The 19394-nt window shown below is 47.6% G+C and overlaps 3 protein-coding genes across 50 annotated transcripts in view; 2 read left to right on the forward strand and 1 right to left on the reverse strand.

The window, feature by feature from the left end:
- LOC126960839 (cytochrome b-c1 complex subunit 7) overlaps positions 1-19394 on the forward strand; it is a 1171628-nt gene that overhangs the window by 1056966 nt on the left and 95268 nt on the right. For 2 of the 48 annotated variants that reach the window (XM_050800560.1, XM_050800574.1), the window contains exon 1: positions 17873-17876. The exons of the other annotated variants lie outside the window; for them this stretch is intronic. The gene's annotated coding sequence lies outside the window, so the exon portion shown is untranslated. Of the gene's footprint in view, positions 1-17872; positions 17877-19394 lie in introns of those variants that run through there. 48 annotated transcript variants of the gene reach the window in all.
- The window catches only part of CFAP418 (cilia and flagella associated protein 418), a 1191950-nt gene that overhangs the window by 71472 nt on the left and 1101084 nt on the right, over positions 1-19394 (forward strand). The window lies entirely within an intron of this gene.
- Positions 11170-19394, reverse strand: part of PTDSS1 (phosphatidylserine synthase 1) — a 71318-nt gene continuing 63093 nt past the window's right edge. Inside the window, exons 11-13 of the mRNA XM_050800517.1 lie at positions 15382-15450; positions 14608-14677; positions 11170-12258 (exon numbers count right to left, since the gene is read on the reverse strand). Coding sequence (XP_050656474.1) covers positions 12149-12258; positions 14608-14677; positions 15382-15450 — 249 coding nt within the window. The 3' untranslated portion in view covers positions 11170-12148. The remainder of the gene's footprint in view (positions 12259-14607; positions 14678-15381; positions 15451-19394) is intronic.

The following is a 19394-nucleotide window of genomic DNA, read 5'->3' on the forward strand; positions in this document are numbered from 1 at the left end:
GTTTTGTTCAGGGATAAAATGTTCTCAGGGGTCCATCATTGCCTGTCTGGAAACCTTGCAGTAAGCAGATGCAGGAGGGGAGATCATTTAATAGTTCCCCAACCTAAACTCACCACGACAGGATAGAGTTAGGAGGATGAAAGATAATTAGTTCAGTTTGGGGAGAACCACCAATGGAAGTGCCTTTTCTTTAGGACTCTTTTTTGATCAGAGCAGTAACTAAGCCTCAGAAGACACAGAAGGAAGAACGTCTTCCCTAGATGCAGAGCAGATGCAGCCCCTGGCAGCCTAGACCCTGGGGCTCAGCAAAGCTCCGGAAAATCCCCCACAAACATTGCAGTCCCATCTGAAAACCAGAAGGGCGGTGGATTCCATCAGGAAGGAAGCAGCTCTCATATGGAACTGTGAGATGCACTGAAGTGGATCCAGCCAGCTCCTTATGGGGAAAGAGCCATAAAACTGGAACTTGGGGACCTGCTGCAGCAGAACTTTTTGTTTTGCTTTTGTGGCCCAGCGAAGCACCCACTTGCAATACTCTCCATTAGCAAGTTGTTCCGGGGAGGTGACAAATCTCCAGAGGCCAACGGTTCCACCTCTTTCCTTTTGAGGTAGCCCTTATGGGAATCTCCTGGATGGATTAGGTTGATTCTGGGTGGATACCAAGCCCACAAAGGGATTCCTCATGAGTAAAGGGGCTGCCTGGCTGGAAAACTGGGCTCCTCATGGGGCAAAGGCTGGGTGTGGAGTAGACTGTGTTGGAGGCTTGAACTTCCAACCTCCCTGGCACTGTCTTGTGCTTTGGGAGTGACTTTCAGGCATGGTGACACCCAGCCGCCCAAGCGGAAGCACTATCACTGTGGGGTGGAAATGGAAAACAGTATCACACCAGAGTGGACAACAGTTCACTGCCCTGGGTTGAGCTTGTGGAGCAGAGTGCCTACCTCATAGTGCCCCCAAGTTGGTGGGACCGCCCAGTTCTTCAACCCCAGTGGGTGGAATATATACCTACTGTTAAGAGAATTTGTGCCAGGTGCGGTGGCTCACGCCTGTAATCCCAGCACTTTGGGAGGCCGAGGCGGGCAGATCACGAGGTCAGAGTCCGAGACCAGCCTGATCAACATGGTGAAACCCCATCTCTACTAAAAATACACAAATTAGCCAGGCGTGGTGGTGCACGCCTGTAATACCAGCTACTCAGGAGGCTGAAGCAGGAGACTCGCTTGAACCCGAAAGGCAGAGGTTGCAGTGAACCGAGATCGCACCATTGCACTCTAGCCTGGGCGACAGAGTGAGACTCCATCTCGGAAAAAAAAAGAAAAGAGAATTTGGGTGGGGTGGAAGAAGGCCTCAGCAGGGACATGCTGCACTTCCTGCTGGTAATGGCATCTTGAGATTTGAGCAGTTAATTGGAAAAATATGAGATGTGGCTTACTTGAACTCCAAGCAGGTGAAGCGAGTTATCCTGGTTATATTAGAGGTGGATTCACTGTGAAGTTAATGAAGCTATGCTCTTGATTCCCCTCCCTTCCTTTGCATGGGTGTCTTCCAATATCCTGGGAATTAGCCTAGCAATGGGGCCACATGGCATTCATTTTTGTGAAATTTCAAGAGTAAGAGCTTTTGATATTATTTTTATTAAAGAACCTCTAGAATTGTGAACCCCAAATGGAGAATCCCACAAAAGCTGAAGTTTGAGTTATACCCACAAACTGGCATCCAATGGAGAAAATCATAGCCTTCTTTGGGATCTGGCAAGATCAAAGCAGGTACTGGGAGAGGAGAGTGGATGCCTTGGCACCTGTCCCAGCTCAAGTACTAATGATCAGAAATTGGTCCTCAGTCATTACCTCCAAAGGAAGGTTCTAAGAAACCTGGAAATAAGGTATTTTCTGATTAGCATGCCAACACAGGGGCTATCAATTTCTACAATTGGTGGAGCTCTTACAAGAAAAAAAGTAAGCAATGCCAGGTGCGGGCCCTCAGACACAGCTGAATGTGCCCGCTAAAGAAGTGGAGGTGGCAGGGCCCTAACCGCCACATGGAGGCTGAGGGGCACATGGGCCAGAGAACCCTTACAGCATTTCTACAGAATCAGAGGGAACCGGAACAACCCACACCGGAAGTGTCACCTCCAGGGAGGGTTAGTCTGTGCCCTCTGTCCTGCAATCTCACTCTGAGAGCATTTACTGAACACCTGCTGCGTGCCAGGTGCTGGGGATGAACACCCAAGGAGCCTGGAGTCTAGTTGAGATCAGCAACAGCACTGGTATCAAAGAGGTGAATAACAGCACAGGAGAGCACTTCCAAGTGCCTCGGGGATAAGGGGAGTTTCACAGAAATATAGTGTGGAGTGTTTGCACTGAGACTTGAAGCATGAGTGGAGCTTGCCAGGCAGAATGCCAGGGGCAGGCATTCCAGGCAGGAGCCTGGGAGTGTGGTGCACTTGGAGGGCTGTGTGGAGGCCCAGTGGTTCCACAGTGCTAAGCATAAGGGAGAAGCATGGAGATGTAGGGATCAGCAGGAGCTGATGCTGGACACATAGCTGGGTGGGATCCTGGTGCTCCCTTGAGATGCCAAGGAGTATGGGCTTTATCCTGAATCCCTCTCATTTGGCATCAAGCCCCACTGCTTCTCTCTGTAAGGTCTCTCTGGTTTGTTTCTTCCTCTCCATCCAAAGGCTGCCCTAGTTCAGGTCCTCACCAGCTCCTGCCTAGTTTATCACAATTGCCTCTTAATGTTTCCCTGCCTCTAAAGAGGCAGTCGGCGCAGCAGTGATAACAGCACATATTTACTGAACACTCATGACGGGCTGGACACTGTTGTACGTGCTTGTAAAAGATGCCTTTGGGATTTCTTCTTAACAACCCTGTGAGGTACGTATTACCATTCCCAGTTCCCAGAGGAGGCAACGGAGGCACAGCGATGAAATAACTTGCCCAAAGTTAAACAGCTTGTTAGTGGTAGGGGCAGGATTTGAACCAGAAAAATCTGGTGTGTGAGCTAGAGTTCTTACACTCTCACATCTCAGGTAGAGGATCAAGATCTGCATTCTAGAAGATTACCTGAGTTACTTAACTTCTTCAAACCTTTCGTTTCTCCATCTGTAAAATGGGGCAACAGCAGTGAAGATCTCGTGAGGAATAAATCAGAAAATCCATGAAAGGCACGAAGGAAGGGGCATGGCACACAGCCTAAGGAAGCGTTAGCTTTGATAGAAATTATTTTGCCAAGGAGGGTAAAAACATCACATGCCAGTAACATTAGCAACTCAACAGCACAAAGGTGATGTCACTATCCTAGAGTCCTAGTGAAAATAAGATATTAAATATCTTATTAAATATTAAACAATTTATTTGGAAAACCTCAATATTCCTTTTCCCTCTCCCAATTGGAGCAGCTGGACATTAAAGAATTTTTTTAAACAAGATACAACCATTTGCAATATTTAAAAATCAAGGGCTAAAACAGTACAAATGAAAAAGGTTGAGGCAGTGGATCTCACACAAGATGCAGACCCTTGTTTCTGTCCTTGGGCCAACTCTCTCATGCCCATTTTGGGTGAGATTTCATGAAGCTGGCCGGCTCTGAAGCAGAGCGCCAGAAGTTGTATTTACACCATTGTTCCAAACCTAAAAGGCAATTCTGCTGCTCGCAGCAATGTCGCCTGAAAAACCCGTGACAATACAAGATAATTTACAGGCCAACAATCACATTTTGGAGCATCCATTACTCTAGAACTCTGATTCTGTCATTTCCCTCTGTAAGTTTTCCCTACAAAACTGACTTCAAATACAAGGCTGATGCATCCACTTTTTTTATCACTTCCATTTCATAATCTATTAACATAACAGTCAACCACGTGAAAGTGAAAACTGATCACAATATAGCAGAGACTTCCTGTTGACTGATGTGAGTGCTCATTCAGAGGGTGTTTGGTGATTCTTTCATCTGCCCTGCTCTTTCCGCATTCCAGTGTGTCATCGAGTGTCCTCCAGCTGATGGGCATGCATTTAACAACATTGTCTACACAAGAGGGCACCATCTGGACCAGGGGAAGCCGCTGCTGCTTTCATGTATTTATTTATTATTATTTTTGAGATGGAGTCTCGCTCTGTCACCCAGGTTAAAGTGCAGTGGCGTGATTTCGGCTCACTGCAACCTCTGCCTCCTGGGTTCAAGCAATTCTCCTGTCTCAGCCACTTGAGTAGCTGGGACTATGGGCGCACGCCACCACACCCAGCTTTTTTTTTTTTTTTTTTTTTTTTTTTGTATTTTTAGTGGAGACGGGGTTTTACCATATTGGTCAGGCGGGTCTCAAACTCCTTACCTCAGGTGATCCACCTGCCTTGACCTCCCAAAGTGCTGGGATTATAGGCGTAAGCCACCATGCCTGGCTGCCACTGTTGCTTTTAAGCCAACTTTTTATTATTAATTTTTTTAAAATGTGTGTATTTAGGAGGTACGAGTGCAGATTTCATACATGCATGTATGAAGGAGTGGTGAAGCCTGGGCTTTCAGTGCACCCATCACCCAAAGTGACACTGTGCCCAAAAGGCAATTTCTCAACCCTCCCCCACAACCTTTTGTCGTCTTTAGTGTCTATTATTTCACTCTGTATGTCCATGTACACCCATTGCTTAATGGGTATTTATTTATTTATTGAGACGGAGTCACTCTGTCACCCAGGCTGGAGTGCAGTGGTGCGATATTGGCTCACTGCAACTTCCGCCTCCCAGGTTCAAGCGATTCTCCTGCCTCAGCCTCCTGAGTAGCTGGGGTTACAGGCACCTGCTACCATGGCCGGCTAATGTTTTGTATTTTTAGTAGAGACGGGGTTTCACCATGTTGGCCAGGCTGGTCTTGAACTCCTGACCTCAAGTGGTCCACTCGCCTCAGCTTCCCAAAGTGCAAGGATTACAGGCATGAGCCACCGCGCCTGGCCAAGGGTACTTATAAGTGAGAACAAGATGCATACTTTTTTTTTTTTAATGGATAATGGTGTTGGGCTTATCTCCTTTCTGTTGAAATTTCTTAGATGTACATAAACAGAAACTCTTTGGCAGACACACAGTATTGATGAATGGACCTGCAGCTGAGGTGATCTGGGTGGCCAAAGCATAAACATACGTGGATGTTACTGAGAACCACAACGGCCTCTCCTTCATGCCCTACGTGTGGTCTGGCTAGCCTTGCACTCAAGCTGAGCCTGGCATTTTGTGACTCAAATGCGGTCCAGAGAAAGCGACAGGAAGACACAAAGGGTGAGTGTGTGAGTGAATAGGTATTTGTGAGATTATGTGTTTCTGTAGGTGGATACATTTGTGATTGCACTCAAGCTGAGCCTGGGATTTTGTGACTCAAATGTGGTCCACAGAAAGCGGCAGAAGACACAAAGGGTGAGTGTTGAGTGAATAGGTGTTTGTGAGATTATGTGTTTCTGTGGGTGGATATGTTTGCCATTTCAGGCATCCTATTCTCACGCACACTCCTCCACCGTCAGCATACTTAACTGACCACACCAAGAAAGACACGGCCCTATTCACTTTCATAGATGCTGCGGCAGGCGTGGGCTGTTATAATAGGAGTTTGGGAACTTTGGGCTCTGGGTGTTTTTTCAGCTTTCACCCATCATTTTGAACTGGGACGAGGGAGGGTTTAAGGGGAAAAATGCTGAACACCAGCACAGCAATACCACACATTGGCTTCTGTGGTCTGAGAACAGCAGCAGGAATTCACGCGGTGATTGGCGGCTCTTTCCCACCTCAGCAAAGCGCGGGGCTGCTGCTGCCCAGGGTGTGAAATCTAAGCCAGGCGCTGACCCACCGCTAGAATGGAAACTCAAACCTGCACAGCCTCTTTGCTTTGTGGCTGTCTTTCTTGCTCGTGGCGGCAATCAGAAGTCTGTTCCCAGTTAGGGAGCAGAGCCTTGACTGATAAGAGAGATGGGAAGAGAATTTCAAAAATCTTATACGAAAACCCCCTCCTAGAAAGTTAAGGTGGGGTGGGAGGAGGTTGCTAAGTGAGAACACTGGGGGTTATTTTGGGGTGGAGAGACACCAGATCACCAAGGTGGTAAGTATGGAAATGTCACTGTCACCTACCATCCCATCCCCCTCCACGAAGAGTGGCATTTCAAAGTATTTGACCAGTGAGTCATCAGAAAAATGCTATTTTTTCATTTTGGAAAAACACTGTTATCACAGCAGGACATTTTGCTGTTATCTGTTCTCCCAAGAAATACAGTGGTGGGGGAGGACCCAACCCCTTAGAAATTAAAGCCATATGCATACCATATTAAAAAAATAACCCACCCAGGCCATTCCATTAGTGCTGACCATAGGAATTCAGTATTTATAATTTACATTCTTTCCCATACTTTGCTGTTTTTCAGACGTGAAAAGTAGAGGTTTATGGCCTCATCAGATTGTAAATCACATTCCTGAGGGCAGAGGGAGCTGCTACAGGGGAGAGAAATTGCCTTCCAACAGTTTGCAGAATGCGTCAAAACACTGGGAAAGAACCCACGTGGAATATGGGGACCCTGTTCAAGGGTGGCATCTCGACTGACTTCAGGCCACAGAAACACAGGGGTGTCGAGGCCGGAGTCTGTCTACTCACAGGACACAAAAGACAATGAAGGCCAACACCAGTTATTCCGTCCATAGAGCACGCAACCAGCCAACCACCCCCAGAGTCATCTGAAGAGTGGCTTGGAGGTGTGGCCATCTCGAATCACGCAAGCACCTGACATCTGAGTCTCCTTCCAAGGAGGAGGAGCAAAGGTGTGGCGGTCACCAGGAAACTAGCTCCTTGACATCCATTTGCCAGCTCTGGGGCCAGCGAGGATCTATGGGGCTGTGGTCTGCTGATGGGAGTAAGACATGTGCACAAGAATCCAGGGGAAGAGCCTGGCCCAGAGCCTCAGGCTGTGTTGCTCTGGCAGCTCCCCCTCCGGCCCCTCCTGGCCATGTGCTCTGTGTGCAAGCTTGTGTTACTACGGCTGGGCTGCTGGGAGGATTCAGGGACGAGAGGGAAGGGGTGCGGAGAGCCCCACACAGGGGTGTTTTGAAGGCTCCAATCCTCTGAATGCCTCTGTCTGGAAGTCATGTTAGTAGTGGCCCTAGTGAACTCTTATTCCCCTGCTCCTGGTCTGTATTTCATCCACTCTAAGAGAGGTGGAGGATCCCTAACATTTTGAAAGCTGAAGATCTTTCTTAAGCCTTTCCCACGCTGCACTCATAAAATACCTAATCAGTCCATGACATATGCAGTTGGAGAGATGAGAATGAGCCCAAACAGCCCTTTGTCGGGCGGGTGGGAACAGTCAGGCTTACAGCCCAGATTTCCAGTATGGATTGTTACATAAACCTTGCCTGTAATTTGACTCTCTAATGAAAGCTATTGTGTGTATACTTCAGATACGAAAATGAAGTATTTTGGTTTTTTTAGTCTCAAATGTTAGAAAACCAGTTTTCTTTTAAAGACAGACAAACTTCATTTCCTGTGGTTTGTAAAGCCACAAGAGTCTCCTTTACTCAGCATCCAGAAAGGGGCCACACCCTACGCTGGAACACCAGGCTCTGACGCTCCGGGATGACTGCACCGAGGGGCAGGAGGTCGCAGCTCTGAGCAAATCTTCCTGCCACCGCAGGGCACTGTCGGTGCCCACAGTTTGCAGACCCTGGCCAGGGTGATGTCTTGAGCATTCCAGTACCAAAAAAAAACCAGCAGTTAACTCCTGGGCACAAGAAGTACAAGCGTGAGCCCAGATCACTTAAAGAGGCTGGGTGGTTGGTCGCATCAGCTGTGAAAGCAAAACCCTTGGGTAAATTCTATGTTCTGAATGATGTTACTGTCCTCACTGGGGTTACGAGAGGGGAAGGGATCTGCCAACACCCTTCTCCTCTCTGTCCAAGAGGACAACAATGCTGGGGCTTAGGAGTCCCTTTTGCCAGGAAAGCGGGCAGGAAGCTTGCTGTCACCCGCCTCCCCAGCCGGGTGTACTGAATATGGAGGTAGAGACCAGGCTTCAACCAGAGTATTATGAGTATCAGAGTATTATTACAAGGGATAGATTCAGCTTAACCCTGTGAGGCCTTGGAGGTACTTGGCCCTGTTGCAAACCCTCGAACACTGTTAGACTGTGACAATGAATATCTCTTTGCAGGAAAAGCAGCTTCAAAATTCCACCTAACAAGCTGCAGGAAAGGGGATATCAGAGTAGACCAAGTCACAGATGAACTTTCTGAAATGGACTAAAGGCATTTTTTAGTGAACATGGAAGAAAAGGAAGATTTTTACAATTCAGCATTCCTACAAACTAAAAAAAGTTCACATCCGACTGTTTTTTCTCCTCTTTGGTAGACATCAATGAAATAATTCCTTTAAATTCACAGAAGATAGCAAAATTGAAAAACCATATTTATTTAATGCATCAAATACCAAAGTTCAATTAAGGAAACTATTGCAATCTTCACCTGAGATAGGCCCATCATCAGGTTAGAATAAAGTGTGATAAGGGAAATGCTGTAAAGACCTCTATGGCATAGTAACATGACTGCAGCCCACCAGTCTCAGCCATTACTGATACTGACCCTTGCAAAGAACCAAATCTCTGATATAATCCTGGGAATGTGCACACGTATGTGAAGGAAAGAGGTGTACTATGTAATGGAACACTGACAGACAGACGTCTTAGTTCTCCTTACAGTTTTTTTTTTTTTTTTTTTTTTTTAATAGTCTCGCCCATCGCCCAGGTTGGAGAGTGCAGTGGCGCGATCTCGGCTCACTGGAACCTCCGCCTCCCGGGTTCAAGCAATTCTTCTGTCTCCGTCTTCCGAGTAGCTGGGACTACAGGCGCCCGCCACCACGCTAGCTAATTTCTGTATTTTCAGTAGAGATGGGGTTTCACCATATTGGTCAGGCTCAAACTCCTGACATCAGGCGATCCACCCACCTCAGCCTCCCAAAGTGTTGGGATTACAGATGTGAGTCCCACACCCGGTCAGCTTTCCTTACATCTTGATTTCAATCCTATAAATGGGAAATGGTATGGAGCACTATCTAGTCTACTGTGGGAATTCTAGTTGTCATAACAATAAGAACCATATAAACAACGCCCACCTGGTAAACATTAGGGTGGGCCCAGGAACTCTGCAGCAGTCACTGAGCACATTCCAGAGAGTGTGCATGTTAACCCCCCAACCACGTATTTAAAGGGCTAGCTTCAGTGTGGCTGCCCATGGTTACATTTTTTCTTCCCCACCTTGTGTTCAGCCTCCCCTTCTGTGTTCAACCTCCTCCACTTCTCAATGACCCCGAGGGCCTCTGTAAGTGCAGGATTCTACCCGAAACCCTCCCAATTCCAAAGGGTGGGCCTTGGCATAAACAGGCATCACTCCAGGGTGCTACACGGTGGCTTCTGAGGGAAGACCAAGAAGGCTGAACCTGTTGTATTTGGGAACGAATTTTATTTTCTCCTGGGTGCGCACCTTAGGAGTTTACTGTAAAAGCAGAGTCCTAGTGAAAATAAGACTGGCATTGATAGGATGTCTTAATCATCGAAATGCTTAACAGGTCCATGAAACATCCTAGCATTGCGGTGAGAGTGGTTTGGCCAAGGTTTCTATGAATGGTGAAAACAGACACAAGAAATGTGGGAAGAAGCTTTGGGAAGACCAAGGATGAAAAAAAGGGAAAAGAACCTAACACTCAATGCAATGCTACTTAAGGAAAAACACGTAAACCGTCCTTCATGCTTTCGGTCCAAAACAATGTTGTCTCTTAAGAGGGAGGTTTGCAAACAGAGGACATGAGATCATTTACAATCAAATCATTTCAGATATTGAATGATGATTCTGAAATATACATTCTATTTCCATCAATATGAGGTCTATTTCCATACAAATGGTGAAAAAAGTAGACCGAACCCAGCAGTATGGCTTCTAAAAGGAATGGCAGCTGTGGTTCTGGCCAGCCATGGAAAGCACTGGTTTTGTAAGTACTATAGTAAAGAGCTCTTACTGAAGGGAAATAGAAAGTTTCAACTCAAAGAAAGGGCATGGAAAGTATCTGAGGACTTTCCTGGCTGTTTCTTACAAAGCCATGGAGAAAAAATTGTCTCCTGTGCACCCTGCTCTTCACAACGCCACAGTAAAGTCGAATTCACCACCTGCGAAACAGCTGCCTCCTGTAGGCTGGCCACGGAGGAAGCACACATGCTCCATCAGTTGGGCCAAGGCTACAGTCAGACGAGTATGAAAGTGTCAGGCCCAGCGCTCCTGGAAAGTGAACCCGGAAACACTCAGTGAGGCACCACAGGCACGAGAAAGAAGAGACAGGTGTCCAATGGGCACAAGTATGTCATGCTTAGAGATACACAACACGGGATGAAACAAAAGACATTTATTTGCAAAGTACGATCATGTTTAAATTGTGCCTACGTTTAAAAATGGCCTCTTTGATCGCTTATAAAAGTGCAGGCAGGTTTTATAAAACACACACTTTGCCTCTCTTCTATCCTTTTGTGGGAAGCAGGCGGATGCTGGCTGGAGGACATTTAAGAGCTTGGAGCTGAGGCTCATCACAGCCAAACCCCTCACTTGCCAAGGGAGCAGAGCTGCCACTGACGCTTCTCCACTCCCGCAGAATCTCCTATTGAGCCCTGGGCCCCCCGAGGACAGGATGTGACCCTGGCTGGCATGATTCATTCAACCCCTTCATCTCAGAATTCTTTTGCAGAAAAAGAAACACAGGACACTTCTATGGTTAAAGATTTCCTTAAAGAAGAAGAGACATCGAAACGAACCTTTGTGCTCTGTGAAATGAGGGCACAAAAGAGATTACTTTCAGTGAGTTGGTATCTGTAAGCTAATCAACTGGGTACTGGCCTCTTGTTAGAGGAAAAAAAAATCCAACTTGGAAACCATTACCACAGGAAAAAACAATGACTATGTTGTTCATTTCCTGTTGGTCACTTGGCAAGTCTAAGAAGTAGGACATATATATCCATAAGCCCTTTAAAATACACATCTTTTCTTTTTTCTTCTCACTATATAAAACACATATATACTGTCCTAAAGTCACTTGAAAAACACACTGACTGCTTACAATCAATGGAAGATACCAGTAGGATGCAAGAAAATGTGCATTTTACAGACAGACCTTTGATAGGCTTTAACGTGAATTGTTTTATTTAAAACAGGGATCCATCAGAGGTGGTGAACTATCAGGGTCAAGGTTCTAGAGCATGGCACAGATGAAAGGTAATACTCACCAGCACCTCACATGGGACTCAGTGACAATGTCAGCAACACACCATGGAAGGAGAACAAACCCGATGTAAAAGGCACCTGGCTGGGGAGAAGCTGTGGTGTTCACTGCCTCTCCAGCAGGTTTGCTTTTGTGCACTGTGGGTAAGTCCGGATGAATAACATTGGGAAGGGAATAATCGGAAGCAAGGCTCCTATGCAGGCAGCTACCCTCTCCTGATTGGTGTACACTCGCCATGTGGTGGAAGGTCTTACAGGAGACTGAGGTTACCAAACAGGAATGCAACACCTCTCTCCCTTTTCTGCTCTAGAAGGAAGGGGAAGCCTTCCCCCAATGTCAATTTCAGCAGCGGCTTCTAAAGGCTGTTAAAAAGCATCCTAACTTAAAAACAAATAACAACAGTAACCAAATAAAAGACAGAAAAGTGGCCTGAACTTAAATCAATCAATGGAAAGGTAGATTCATAAAAATAAAATAAAAACTGGCGACCAGTCCATTAACCATGGGGTTAATGCCTTGTCTGAAGAAAGATGTTTATGCTGCATCCACGATACAGCAGGCGAGGAGCTGCTGTTGGCAACTGGTAAGGAATAGCTACCGTTTCCCTCCAACACACCGCACTGCTACCGGTGACCGCATGCCAAGTGCTGAAGTTAGAAGAGACCCCACGTTGGCAAAGGCCCCCAGGCGATGAGCTGCCTGACGCGGCCAGGTCTGTGGGAAACAAGACTTACGATCTCAAATAATGACCCCCAAGTGCCCTCGCCTCTTCCTGCTTGCCCTGTGCGCCTCGACCTCCTCACAGGGAGATCCAAATGAGTTCCGTTTCCCTCTCAGTTCTAGGCACTCTGGAACATCTTTGATTAACCAGGGTTTTTCATTTCTTTCCAACGCCATTGGTGACTTTTGACTTGGAATGCCGATTCCTTCTCCTGGAAGAATGGCTTTCGTTGTTGCTTGCGTGCTTGGGTGGGCTGTCTTCAGAACCTGGCCAAAGGAATCAGAGCACACCGTCACCCTGGGCTCTGGAGACTGGTGGCTGTCCCTTTCCAGACCGCCCTAGGCTTCCCGGGGAACAGGTTCTTCCCTGATACGTGCACTCCCCCTAGTGGCCTCATTCATAAATGAAGGCGAAGCTCTCCAAGAACTAGTACTGAAGGAGCACACTCCCAGCACAGGGTTCAATGCAACAGCCCCCCAAAGTCTGGGTGGTTCCTGAAGCGTGTGTACATCTGCCCTGTGTATGATGGACATGGTCATGATGGTGAGGACCAGAAGTGAGAACACAAGTGAAATGGAAGCCCGAACGAGGGGCAATTAGAACACACACCATGCGGTGCCCATCCTGCCTTGCAACCAAGGGTTTCCATCCCTTCACCTGCTCCACACCACCTTCTAAACCCGACGTCGGGAAAGATTCTTGACACTATAAAATCAGAGCTATTTCACGCCCTCTACCACTTGATCTGGAGAACATCTTTACAATTCAGGCCCCTGCTGCCCATGAGGGAGGGCACTGGGCAGCCTCTGCCCTCCGGCTGAGCCTGTGGTCAGTCCCTGCTTGGGCCTAGAGGCCAAGTCAAAGGGTTCTCTGCCCCAGGGCTCTGATCCAGCCCCATAGGAAATCGCCACCTGAGGCTGCCAGCAAAGAAAAAGTTACCAGAGTTACTGTCTCCACTGTAAGTAGCATTTGGCTTAGACTAAGAGATTCTTTCCCCACTCAGAAGACTTCTGTTTTTGTTTGTTTTCTTTTTTTATTATTCCATCTAGTAAATACATCTCTACTACTGCTTATTTCTTTTCAGTGGAGATCCTGTGAGTGCCAAGGTTGTTTGTAAGGACATGGTTCTAAATAAGATACCTGGGGAGCTCCTCTGCCCATCTCTATCAGATTTCACAACGGGTCGCTCACTGATCAATTCCGTGATTCAGGAGAAATTCCCCAAAAGGGCAGCCAGCAACTCAGCAGAGTGTATGCTAGTATCTCCCCTGGGAGATCTTTAATGAGCCTGATGCCAAAAGAACTTTGGAGAATGACTGCAACAGAGCGCTTTCTTCTCCATTGGCCCACCGTTTCTCTGAGCAATTTTGTGAACTAAAATTCAGTCTTTAGTAATTGTAATTTTCTTTCCTCAGCCAAGCTTCCCAATCAGCTTATAAGAATTGACAAGGAATTACTGTCCAATGAAGTCACCTCAATGTCATTATTCTACAAGTCTAATTCTTTGAAATAACCAGGTAGCCCCAAATCTTCCCAAAGCGATCCTTAGAGGCCAGTGGAGGCTCCCTAACTACATGACTGAAATCTCTTACACTGCTCTGCTCTGCCTCTTGAATAAATGCCATTAAAATGATCCCCCTTTTGAAAGCCTTTTCCTTCTGATACACAATTCTTTTTTGTTTTTTGTTTTTTTTTTGTTTTTGTTTAAGAGACAGGGTCTTGTTCTGTCTTCCAGGTGGGAGTGCAGTGGTGCAAGCACAGCTCACTGCAGCCTCGAATTCCTGGGCTCAAGCGACCCTCCTATCTCCGACTCCTGAGTAGCTGTAACTACAGGCATGTGCCACCACATCTGGCTAATTTTTTAAGCTTTTTGTAGAGACAGGGTCTTGCTCTGTTGCCCACGCTGGTCTCAAATACCTGGCCTCAAATGATCCTGCCATGGCTTCCCAAAGTGCTGGGGTTACAGGCATGAGCCACTGTGCCTGGCCGGATATACAATTCTTCCTGTTCACTCATGATGAAAGCCAAGAGAACGTTCCCATCAGGGTGCTTGAAACAGTGTGGGGCCCTCACGAAGGGCAGAGCTACATGGAGCCTCTTCTTATAAACCAAGTTTTTCACTCAGATCCTGTGAACATTTTGCACATTTCTTTTTCTTTTTTCTTTTCTTTTCTTTTCGTTTTTTTGAGACAGAGTCTCACTCTGCTGCCCAGGCTGGAGTGCAGTGGCATGATCTCAGTTCACGGCAACCTCCGCCTTCTGGGTTCATGCAATTCTCCTGGCTCAGCCTCCTGAGTAGCTGGGACTACAGGCGCCCGCCACCACACCCAGCTAATTTCTGTATTTTTTGTAGAGTCAGGGTGTCACCATGTTGGTCAGGCTGATCTCGAACTCCTGACCTCAAATGATCCACCCGCCTCAGCCTCCCAAAGTGTTAGGATTACAGGCGTGAGCCACCATGCCCGGCCATTGCATGCTTCTTAATAAGTGACAGGAGACATTCGACGGGTAGGCCTGAGACCCTTCAAGGCTTATATCATCTCCACTTAAAGAATAAGTAATAGTTCCACATCTCAAGGACCCAGTAAAATTTTAAACAACGAACAAGAAGATACCTTTTGTCCCTTTCCTGTGATGCCAGGAGATCTCTGGACTGTAGGTGCCATCTTCACACTCTGAGTAGGTCTAGGGAGAGAGACAGGCTTAGTGCAGGAATTTCAGGAACTCCCTGGGAGAAGTGGCAGAGCAAAAAGGCGAGCACGCTGCGTCCCTGCCTCTCCCAGGCTGGGATCATCACTGGCAAGTGACAGAACCTCCCTGTGCTTATGTTTCTCGGCTATAAAAACCAGGTTCTTTCCTCTCCCGGGTGATGCCGAATCAGTCTTCCACAACATGCCTTAAGTTCTTTCGACTGAAGGTGTAAGTAAAGGATGAAATTGTTATTTTTACTGAAAAAAAATTACTGTCTACCAGACTGCCATCATGTCTTAAAGTCATTCATGCCTATTTTCTATTGTGTCCTCATATCTACTAAATGAAGGTCAGGGCAAGCGTTTGCCCAGAAGGGCCATAGGCCAGAACACAGGAAGAGGCCTCCACACAGTTCAAGAGCTGGGGAGAAAACCCAGCTTCCAAAAGCCAGTCCACGGCTTTCCTATCACTTTTTTTTCCTCCAAACAAACATAACATTTTTTTATCTAACAAAAGTTAGATAAAAATATTGATCTACTGAACAGAGCAGTCACAAGCAGGGCCAGCAACTGCTAGGGAATGAGTTACGACATGCAGTTTCTGCAGTGGCAGGACTGGAGGCCCTGACCTCAGTGTTCGCCTCGCCATATCCAGAGCACAGGCATGTGCTCTGAGCTAACCTGCCTCTCCTTCCATACCTTTTCCCGGTGACCATAGTGTTCTGCATACCAAATCATGCCGTACAGACAGAGGAAAGTGGTGAAAGCCTGGAAGAGAAAAACAAATGACGCTGCACAAAAAAATTCAATTGCCCAGAACTTCGGGGTTTCAATGGGAATTAATGCAGGACGGCTCAATGCATTGCCGTCTGGACGCAGGTTACAAAACGGCTGGACATGGCAGAGATCAGACCTCAAGGGGAGGGTGCACACCCAAAGCTTCTGACAACAAGGGTTATGATGAGACCACAGTTACTACCTGTGACTCTACTATCAGAAACCAAGAAAGACCATTTTCAGATGTGGGATACGGTGGGATGCGTTTTCTTGATAGCTTTGCGGGTTCTGTTGAAGACGACACAGAGGATTCTATGTTCTAGTTCTGATTTTCAGGGCCCATTCTCTCCCGGTTTCCCCATCACATGAGAGCGCTAAGAGGACTCAGTGTGTCAGCTTCTAGGGGGAAGAGGTCACAACGGCCCCTGAGGGCCCAAGGACAAACACTCCGGGGGCAGAGGGTGGGGAGCTCAGTGGGACAGGGCTGCCCTTGCTTTTCCAGGCTTTTGAGTGTCAGTGACCCTACTCTGACCCCAGTTTTTGTTTTTCTTGGTTATATGGATAGGAAAACAAAGAGAAAATAAAGATGCTCTGTAAGGCCCTGAGTGGAATGAGGAGGGTGTGGCCTGTGGGTGCCCAGAGGCAGGGACAACCTCTACTCCACACTTGCCCCACCCACTCGGCCTGCCCCCACACCCTAAATTTTACCCTAATTTAAGGAAAGAAAAGCATAGACAAGAATCCAAAGTTTCAAAACATGTCAAAAAAATCAAAGCTTGGGAAAAGTCTCCGGCTGCCTAGACTGCATACCAAAGGCAGAAGGGAGGGAGGGCCAGCGGGGAGAGCAGGGCCATGAATCTCCCCGGCCTCACCTTCCCCACTGCAAGCAAAGCAACCAGAACAAAACAAGCAACTGCCTGTTCCTTCCGAATTCCTCGCTCTAGAAACCCATTCACATCAAGCCATCCCGGTGTTGAGCCTCCATCTCTCCCCCTGCATTTCCTGTGGACACCTGGGCACCTGTCATTTTCCTGGACCCCTATCATCTTGCACCAACTGTGGGGACAGCTGTGAGAGCATGGAGGGACCTTCTCAAGGAAATAATTTTAGTTCTAAGAATCATAACTTTAGATCCAAAAGGTCACCTCAGAGACCATTAACTCCATTGCCTCTCATTTTCCAGAAGAAGAACGAAAGCTCAGAGAGGTGAACATTGGAGCTGGAACTCAGGTCTCTTAAAACCCCCGATCTGAGTTTAAGGGATGGCTATTGATACAAATATTGGCTTTATGCCTATATAGCTTTATTTCTCCATCCATGTATCCATCCCTGAGGATGAAAAGCATCATGGGAACAGTGAACAGCAGCAACTTCCCCTCTTCACGGCCACAGTCTGGTGGTAGGGTGGGAAGGCAGGGGCTGTGAATTCTCATCATGGCAGCTTGCAGTCTAGCTTTGGCCCAGTTCCTTTATCAGCGACATTTCCTGGTAGCTGCTGGATACACAGTGCCATCTTAGTTCCAAAAAAGAAAGGAGAGCAACACTCCGGCTAGCCATCCTCTTCCGTGCCAGTTACGTGGAAGCAGGAACAGTGGCAGCGTGGAGAGAGAATGAGAAGCACAAGCAACGCCACTGGTTCATTTCTACTAAAAAAAAAAGACAAAAAACTAGCCGGGCGAGGTGGCGGGCGCCTGTAGTCCCGGCTACTCGGGAGGCTGAGGCAGGAGAATGGCGTAAAAACCCGGGAGGCAGAGCTTGCAGTGAGCTGAGATCCGGCCACTGCACTCCAGCCTGGGCGACACAGCGAGACTCCGTCTCAAAAAAAAAAAAAAAAAAAAAAAAAAAAAACCCACGTGCAAACTGGCATATACCTACAGGTTAGGGAATTTTTTTTTTTTTTTTTTTTTTTTTTTGAGACGGAGTCTCGCTCTGTCACCCAGGCTGGAGTGCAGTGGCCGGATCTCGGCTCACTGCAAGCTCCGCCTCCCGGGTCACGCCATTCTCCTGCCTCAGCCTCCCGAGTAGCTGCGACTACAGGCACCGGCCACCACGCCCGGCTAATTTTTAGTAGAGATGGGGTTTCACCGTGTTAGCCAGGATGGTCTCGATCTCCTAACCTCGTGATCTGCCTGCCTCGGCCTCCCAAAGGGATTTTTTAAAAAGCTCATCTCCATCAAAAAATTAGGCCACGAATGAATACATTAAAACTACAAAGTGAAAATGACTTCCAACCTTTAACACACTCTAATGCTTGCCCAGATTTCTTATATATACCAACGTTAAGTGTGTCATTTTCATGGCATGGAAAGAGTGGGAAGGACTAGAGATGATTTGCAGAGTGTAAGCCTGTGTATGCGTTAGGACCCTTACAAAGAGCAAAACAGGACATTCTGGGTTTCACACAGGGGGCAGGGGGGTTAGGTTCCACCTCCCCAAACCAGAGGGCTGTGGGGAGGCGGGTCCCTCCACTAGAAGTGTCATTGCAAACTCTGACCACCAGAGGGCAGGCACGCGGGACTCTTCCCTTCCCCAGCCCCAGGCCCAATAGGACAGGCAGTGGCAGCTGCCGCTCCCTCCAGCGGCAAACGGCAGGCAAGTGGAGAACAACAGGTGCTTATCATCACAATCGTCACACAGAGGGTCTGTTGTGATTGCCAAATCTACTTCACCTGCGTACAAAGAGGCCCATTTTACACTTGTCCCAGCAAACGGAAGCCGGTAATTTACAGGTTTGCAATCACACCTGTGGAAATCTAGGCACGTACCCACTGAAAATGTCAAGGCTCAGATTTAAAATAGCAATTGCACACGTCGTTTAAAGAAAGGGCAGGGGAGCGAGAAGAAACTACATGGGGTGACAGCCAGGCTGTCCAGGACCACGGGGGCTGGCGGCAACGAGAGCGCAGGACCCCAGCTTGGCTTCTACATTATGGTAATGAGCATTCAAATTAATGACAGCCGAGCAGACAACCACGCTCCTGGAAAAGCTTACTAACCAGCACCCGGGATCTTTGCTTCTGCATTAATCTCAAGCTCCTCCGTGTGCGCTCTCTTACCAGGCCAGGGGAGTAATTAGGGGCTTTGCTTCTCTGAGTGGTGCAGAAATCACAGTGTAACTTGAAGCTCTCTTATTTAATAATGTTCGCCTCTACTCCTAAGTCTGAGATCAATCTTGCTCTTTATAATAAAGGTCAGGAATATAAAAAAAGTGCCAGGACCTTGTTTCTGCTCTTCTTTAAAGGGAGGCAGTGGAGACCCCTAATCATCCCGTCTCAGGGCCTCTTTTCAGGCCAGGTCCCTCTCTCATGTCTCATCACTGGTAAGTCTAATCAGAGATTCTGCTTGTCTTCAAAATCCTGCTCATCGTCCCCGGCCTGACCTCTTATTAAGGAATCCCAGCCTCAGTCAGCTCCTCTCCCAGAGGCATGTTTCCCGAGCTCATAACCTAATCCCAGGACTCCAACCGCACCCTCCACATGGGCTCCTCCCAAGTATTTTATTTCCACCAACGTGGAAATAAATCTTCCCAGTGTTACTGACAGATTAGAATTTCCCGTCAAGCAGGAAACTTCCACCTGTAAATTCTAAAGGTTCCTCAAACCCAAATCCCCTGAACCAAATTCACCTCCTCCTTTCAATGGGCTTCTCCTATATCCTCCAATCTGTCACTAGCACCGGTGGCCACCCAGTGGCACTAATTAGAACCTTTGGAGTGGCACTCAAGTGCCCTCCCAGTGATCACAACAGGAACGGCATCGTGTTGAGCGGATTCCTTAAACAACTCTCAGATCCAGCCCTTCCTCTGCATCTTCAATGCCTCTGCCTTGGTTCAGCTTCGGTTACTTGTCAAGTAGGCCTGGCAGCACCTCTGACTGCACCTCCGGCCCCCAACCCATCTTCCCTCTAGACTCTCCCAGCCTCCATGGTGTTTCTCC

The sequence above is a fragment of the Macaca thibetana genome, chromosome 8 (assembly GCF_024542745.1).
Source record: "Macaca thibetana thibetana isolate TM-01 chromosome 8, ASM2454274v1, whole genome shotgun sequence".
Classification (NCBI taxonomy): Eukaryota; Metazoa; Chordata; class Mammalia; order Primates; family Cercopithecidae; genus Macaca; species Macaca thibetana.